We start from the raw sequence: 7,719 nt of genomic DNA, 5'->3' as shown, positions 1-7,719 counted from the left end.
ATCACAGAACTCCAAATGCATACTGTATACAGCAGATGTTCATATACATGTAAAGGAAAATAACATTTTATAAACGGAATGCAGCCTAAGTGTAGCACTTTTATTGATTGCACTTTACTAGGAACATTTAAAATAAAAATGTTAAAGTCAATAATGAACATGTCGAAATTACCTGTTATTATCCAAGGAAGCATAAATAGACTTTAAAGTGAGCATATAAAACTTATGGGTGGGGGGGGACAAAGAGCCAAGAAAGGTGTTCAAACTGTATAATGGTTAGAAACAGCGTCGATTTTTTTTTTGATTCACTGTTTCATCGAAAAATACTATTATATCACTTTCTACATGTATTGAACAATATTTACCAGAATATAAGATTGAATAATATGATGTGTTCCAAAAAGGGAAACACTATCATGCTCCAACGTCTACTAGTATTATCATAAAAGCACATCAAGGTTCACATTGACATGAAAATAAGAGCGCATGGTATTATATTAATTTATTCAATAAATGTTTTAAAAATATTTGGACTGCGTTAAAAAGGACATCTCTTAGGGGAGTTCCGAGGTTGACTGACACTGATACACCACTTTCTCATTCTCGTAATTACATCTGCAGCTCTGGTAAAGTAAGCCATTCATTTTAACATCAAAATCAGAATCTCCAACTTGACGACATTTACCTTGTATATCTCTACATTCTGTGTAATAAAAATAAGATTGTTTATAATCATTTTTGTTTTACTACATGTATTATCATTTCTCAACAAAATAATATATGTTTTAGACCCGCCCTTTTTTTCGCTCGGTCAAGTCAGAAGCCTGTTAGTCCTGTGGTTTTTTTTTTATAACTTTAGTTCATTTACATGTTTTGAGAGTTTATAATCACATCCCTTTTTCAATGAAATAGTACACATTTTTATTTATGGGCTAGCTGAGGCCCACCTACGGTTGTGGGATTTTCTCGATGCTTTGCAGACCCATTGATGGCCAACGGATGTTATCTGCTCTTTTGTCGGGTTGTTTTTTCTTTGACATATTCAACCTTTATATTATAATCAAATACAACTTACATTTCAGTTCTATGAATGAACACGAATGCGGCCACTTTCATTTAAGACGGAAACCGTCTAAAATTTAAATAAAATGCTAAAATTGTGAAGATTTCAGTAATTTAGCATGACTTTATGATGCTAGTACCCGATATATGTGCATCATATTGTCAAAAACAGCCCATATTTATGTAGCAGAAGCATTTTACTTTCCAGTTGATAGCTAAAAGATTACATTTTCACAATTTTGTAAAACTGCTATATTTTGAGGCCAAAAAGGGGTCTTACTGAACCTATTCCAAATTTACGAGAACTGGTGGATTAATAATTTTGCTTCATTGCAGTGAAGACCCGTTGATGGACTTGATGTTTTATGATCGTGGGAAAGGTTTGTAATAGTGTCTTGGAAACATTCCCCGTTTCCATTCTCAATTATTTTGTTCGGTCACAATCTTTCTTTTATTCGATTTTTTTTATGTATTTGCTATTAATTCTAATAAATAGGAAAAGAGTGAATCTATGGCTGTTAGTTTGTTCCTTTATAACCGGCAGATATTGACCACACTTACATACAATTGTGTATGTTTAAACTAATTGTATGTGCAATTTTATAAAATTACTAAGTTTGCACGCTCTGTATTTTATATACACATACATGTCTGTAACTTATGTTGGTTCAAATGCTCTTTTTGAGCGTATGACGTAGCGTATTTACCTGACGGTATCAGGATATAGGTATTTAGTCGGATCTTATCATATTCTTGTTATTTGTTTATAACCGGTATTGATAAAGGTAAACAAACTATGTCGAAATGTTCATGACTTAATTAAATCTGTGTTTGGGTAAGTTGATGCAAGCATACGATTTTTATTGCGTCTTACACTTTGAGAAGCAAATAATCTTTAACTACTTAATTAAAATATTGTGTAAAAATGTTAATTATGAGCTATGAAAGTCAAGTGGCTCGAGTATTTTTCTGAGTAAGTTTTAAAAAATTTCAAAGAAATATATTTTACATTGGGTTAGCTTACATTAGTCTTTACCACTTATAGATTAACAACTTTTGGTTATATTAATAATTTAAAATCTTCATTGAAGGTGGTGCACGAATGCACAATTAATAATATTAATTATATGTATGTGCCATTTGTATGCAAGGATGACATTCCTTTGTATTATGCTTAGATTCGAAAAAGTCAATGTGGGATTGTCTCCCTTTAACAGGTTCATTATTTTATAATTAGGTATAGGTTTCTGATTTAATTTTGAATAATTACAAAATGTATCATTTCAATAGATTTCAGTTTTTGTTATTGGTGTATCAAAGACACTGATGTACGAAATCGAATATAATTTCATAAATTTGTAACTTTTAAAATAATTACATACCAATAAAAAGAACCGTTCATCATTATTGAAAAAGACTATAAATGAAAGTTGAAATATTTATCTCCCCTTCATGATAGGTAAGTTGGGGAATTTACCAGAGTTATCAAGTATTAATCACAGAGAGTGACTAGCAAGCAATTTTTAATTTAGCTTATCTAACGATAAAACAATTTTCCACGATGAACGAATGTTACTTTATACAAATATAAGGACTTTGTTAGCTAAATCTACAAGTTTTATTAGATATTATTTATTTTTATTACAATAGATAAACATGCTATATGACGTATTGTTGTTCAGTATGACGACTTAACATAAAAAATTGATTTCATTTGATTTGACGGCATTGTATTAGACCACAAATCGTTGTAAGACGTCAAAGGAGAGATTTTCATAATTGAAATGTTAGTTTTTTCTTCAATGGCAAACAGTGATATAAGACGTTTCATTAAATATAACAGTAAGTGTTGTATGCATTTAAATAAGTAAGCATTGTATTATTTTGAAAAAAGTAAGCATTGTACTATTTGGAGAAAGCATTGTTTTACATTGAATAAGTTACTGTTGTTATACATTGTACATAAGTACACGTTGTATTATCTGTACATTGAATAAGTACAAATGTAAACATTGTAATATATGTACATTAAAATTTAAGTGTTGTATTATATTATAAGTAAATATTTACATAATGAAGTAAAATATCCATTTTATCAACTTCAGTAGTGTTTTATATTCTTTTTTTAAATTATATTGTTTCAGAGGATAAAGCTCAAACCAATTCATTCATTCTATATAACTGCACAATATGTAATTCACACGGTATATTCATGTTTAACATGTTTAGTTGACTTTGTTGACTAATTTTTGTTCCCGACCAATGGTACTTATAAACAAACTCACCATGTGTAATTATCTTTTCGAAATAAGTTAAACCTTTGACGTTACATGATTTTGTCACACATTGACTTTCTGTATTCTCATCCCATTCTGAACCAACAGAGTGACATTGTCCAGCTGCATCTTTACATCCTATTTTGTAAAAATAATTATGAGTGAAGAAATGAGCCTCTTCATAGGTTTCTTGACTATGCAATGACTTGTCCATTTTTGATACTAATTATTTGATTGACTTGACCAACTTTTTGATGATTTGATGATTTGATGACTTGCGCTGGTAGAATTTATCAATGATATTACTGTTAGCAAACACCAAGCATTTGATTAGTAAAACAGTAAGTCATTTAGAGCTTATCAGGTAAAACTCGATTTCGGAGCAGTCATAGATAAAAATTGCTGAGGAAGAAAACCTGAATTTATTCATTTTGAAAAATATAGTACATATCCCGCAAAGTGATAACAATGATGATAAAAACATATTTGTATACACGATAATATATTTATCATATATTTACTATGGTTGCTGCAAGCCCTTAACTCCCTGATTAAAGCATCTACCAAAACGACAATATTAATTCAAATTTGAATACAAACCGTAAAATACCCGTTCATAAATCATGTTACTGTACTGAAACTAGGGTTTCAACTCACCACATAAAAATGACTATGTGAGGTGTCTGTTTTATTGTTATGCATTTATTACTTGTGCACCAAATCATGTTATACTGTCAAACTTAATGAATTGTTAGAACATGACAAAGATATTTAAGAAACAGGGATCGTACCAAAGACCATCTGGATAAATCAAATGGTTCCACATAGAAAGCGATTAACACATGTTCTACTAACAATCACATGCTGTATTTTCATATAGCGAACATTTTTTTATATGCATATAAATAATGCATAAGTAAATTGTGGCAAATATATCACACTTAGATTTTTTTCTTATTTGAACACATCAGCAACTGATCATGATAGTTGAGACAAATCAACAGGAGGGTATAGAATAAATGACATGATAAGTATCCTCGAAAACAAGTTAGGTGAATTTTGTACACTACCTTGCTGTGATGAAAGCTGAAGAACACCTTTCGACCTACTGCAGGAGTACTGTGCACACTCTGCATCCCAGGCAGATTGATCTACAGGATAACACGTGCCGTCATCTCCTCGACATTCTGCAAAACGAAATCAAACAAAATGTGCATATAATTTATATTTATATTTGCAGCAACCTGGATCCCTTCGAGTTTAGGCACTGGAAGGGTAATTGAGTCTACTGTAATGTAGAAACAGGTGTACGTAGCAAAAGAAAACAAATCATGTAAAATAAATAAAGTAAGAAAGGTCCTGCATCTTTCAGGATTAAAGAAATAAGTGCGAGGGGTTTGAAAGTAACACGTCACATCTATTGTTGCTTAAGCATCAAGTATGTGTTAACATACAAACAGTTATTGGGGAAACGTATAATTGTATTCCCTGCAGTCAATAGTCTTGAAGTTCATTGTAGTCACGTATTTATTCTTTTGTAAAAATATGAAAATACGGATGGGAAGATAATTTCTCACAATTTCTTTGCAGGTAAAAAAAAACATGTTTACAAGCTTACATACGAAACAACGAGAAAAAGCATTCACTTTATACCACAGTTGAGAAAAGGAGGAATTGTTTACTTACTTTCCCCGATTTGAACAAATGTAGCAGCATCAATAGTCTTGACACATTTATATGTTTTACATTCCATTACAACCTCGGCACCAACATCATATTCTTTGCCAAAAGCTGACATCTTACATTTATGATCTACATTAAAATAATAATAAATAAAGAATTATTCAATGGATGATCATCACTCGCATAGAATCATAAACAGATTGATATAGATGTACATTATGCCAAGGGTTTACTTTTATATTAGTATATTTAACCCTCCCTGGACCTCTCCAAACATGAATCAAAACTAATGCAAATAAGAGGTACCTGTTAGGATCATACTCAGATACATTTATTTAGAATAAGGATGATAGAAACTAATGCTCCGGGTAGGGAGAGTACCACGTTCCGATCCTGAACTGTTAGGGTTCCGTAGGTGATCAGTTACAGGCATAATATCTGTTCTTATTTAATATAGCATCCTCCTCCTATGACAATTCTACATTTCTTCCAAGAATGGACCAACTTATCGACTAAACATCTTTATAAAGTTCTAACAATCATACCTTTTACAGCAAAAAGTAACCTTCTGAAATATGATAATGTTTTACCAATGGTGTCAATACGATGTTGTTTTTTTCACAATTCTAAATATTTAATGCAAAATCTTTAATAAAAATTATGCTACTAAAGTGTTTTTGTTTCGTATTTACCGACAACGACTGGTTCCAGGTCTCCAACTTCACCGCAAACATATGTCATTTGCTCTGTGCCTTTTGTGTACTCATATACCTCATTAAAGCCGATGCAGTAACCATCAGGTGTCATACAACCTGTCATATCGAATCGAAATCATTAAAAAAGAGTTATGTCAATGAAACAAACTCTACGACAAAAAAAGTCATTTTAGAGGTCAATTTAAAAAATGCACAAGCATCTATTCATAATGTCAATATCAGAGGCGTATTGTGTATTATATGTTACTAACTGTGTATAGTAAGCCATATATAAAGTAATCTACATACATGAGATCGCCGATGTTTAACTTGTTGAACGGTCCATTAATAAATACATGTGACCAAAGAGTCAACAGAAAAAGAAAGAAGTGTATGTTGCTACTCGATATTTGTCATTCAATCTACAGAATAAACGAGAGTCACTTGATTTTTAGCGTAAATATCAGATGAATTATCCTTTCATATTCCTATCAATCCTTATTGTTCAACAAAATACGGTCTGTTTTAGAATCTATTTACTATTATCAGTAAATGCAGTTTATATTGTACTCACGATTGGATATAGTTTTTGAAAATCCACCAGCCATACATTGAGTTGTTTTACAACCATGAGTAAACTCGTCTCCAACACGATGGCACTTATGGTAACAATCCCAACAACCTTTGGAGTAAATGTATACATTCATGTTAAATCCATCAAATATATGAAGAGAAAACAAGTAATATTTTACTAAGAATAAAACTTATATGAATATCATAATGTGTTTTTTGAAAATAAATTAAATTGAAAAACAATTCAATAACCATTCCGTTTCAATTAGTCAATTATTTTCTTTGAAATGTGAATAATTCAATATCTACAAAACTTTCAAAAAGTAAAAAAAAACATCCAATATGTGTTTCACATTTCAGTCTTCTAATGCCGATAGAACCATCACTTATCTTGTGATTATGTTAGTCATATGACGACGAATAAACTACATTGGAGATTCGTAAATGTAAAATACTCCAAAATAAACAGTTCAAACGATTTCATTCGTGTTCTTTCCAATTTTAGTATGTTTTACACACTGCCATGTACTAATGATGTAAAAGTCAATATCCATCAGTGTACTACCTCGACATTAAAGATAGAGCAATCTGGTTTGCAATATATTTAGTATAACACCTTATAAATACTTTGTTCATATATGTAAAACAAAAAATCACTTTTGAATTAAAAGATTCGGAACTGTATGCTATCTTACCGTGCTCAGTTATAAGTCTAGTATCAATAAAGTTTGGACCCTCTGCTGCAATCACACATTTCTTCCATGAACAACCTTCTTGTATGCTCATATGTAATGGTAGACATTCTCCGTCGTATTCACAACCTACATCATTGTATATGGTAGAATACAAATATAATATATTCATGTTTGAAAATGTGTAACTGGAGTCATTAATTTGGTTTTATTATTACTTTTGGCGTTATCTACTTTTGCATCAAGAAAACCAGTACATAGTGTTTTACTGTCTTCAATCAACTGCTATGGCAAAACGTTGTTCAAATTTTTTTTGGTATACACGTTGAAGGTGGTGGTATTGTTTGTGTGATTTTGATCGGTACTTGTTTACCATAACAATTACAGATGAGTTTTGATATAAATGCCAGTACATTTAAATTTTGTCATTGCGAAAATATAGTCTAAACATTATCGAAGACATAAAATTAAAACAATGTGATCGTAGTGTTTAGTTGTTTTCTTCGGTAGCCAAGAAATTAATTTGGAGAGATGGTATAAGTAAATACAATATATAACTTGCACAATGTAATACTTGCCACATATATTTATGAATTAGGGAAACTTCACATATATAGTATCTGATACATGATTTAGGTCATGTTTCCAGCTACAAACGTATATAAATTGACGCGCAAAGGCAGTACCTTACCAACGGGAGATATATTCGTATTTAATCAACTCGGTATAGCTGCATAG

The 7,719-nt window shown here is 31.0% G+C and overlaps 1 protein-coding gene across 1 annotated transcript in view; it reads right to left on the bottom strand.

The window, feature by feature from the left end:
• Window positions 1–493: 493 nt before the first annotated feature.
• The window catches only part of LOC143081030 (uncharacterized), a 30,491-nt gene continuing 23,265 nt past the window's right edge, over window positions 494–7,719 (bottom strand). Inside the window, exons 31-35 of the mRNA XM_076257265.1 lie at window positions 6,985–7,110; window positions 5,025–5,150; window positions 4,409–4,525; window positions 3,348–3,476; window positions 494–703 (exon numbers count right to left, since the gene is read on the bottom strand). Coding sequence (XP_076113380.1) covers window positions 555–703; window positions 3,348–3,476; window positions 4,409–4,525; window positions 5,025–5,150; window positions 6,985–7,110 — 647 coding nt within the window. The 3' untranslated portion in view covers window positions 494–554. The remainder of the gene's footprint in view (window positions 704–3,347; window positions 3,477–4,408; window positions 4,526–5,024; window positions 5,151–6,984; window positions 7,111–7,719) is intronic.

Source organism: Mytilus galloprovincialis, chromosome 6 (assembly GCF_965363235.1).
Source record: "Mytilus galloprovincialis chromosome 6, xbMytGall1.hap1.1, whole genome shotgun sequence".
Classification (NCBI taxonomy): Eukaryota; Metazoa; Mollusca; class Bivalvia; order Mytilida; family Mytilidae; genus Mytilus; species Mytilus galloprovincialis.
This window is presented reverse-complemented; position numbering and strand designations above follow the sequence as displayed.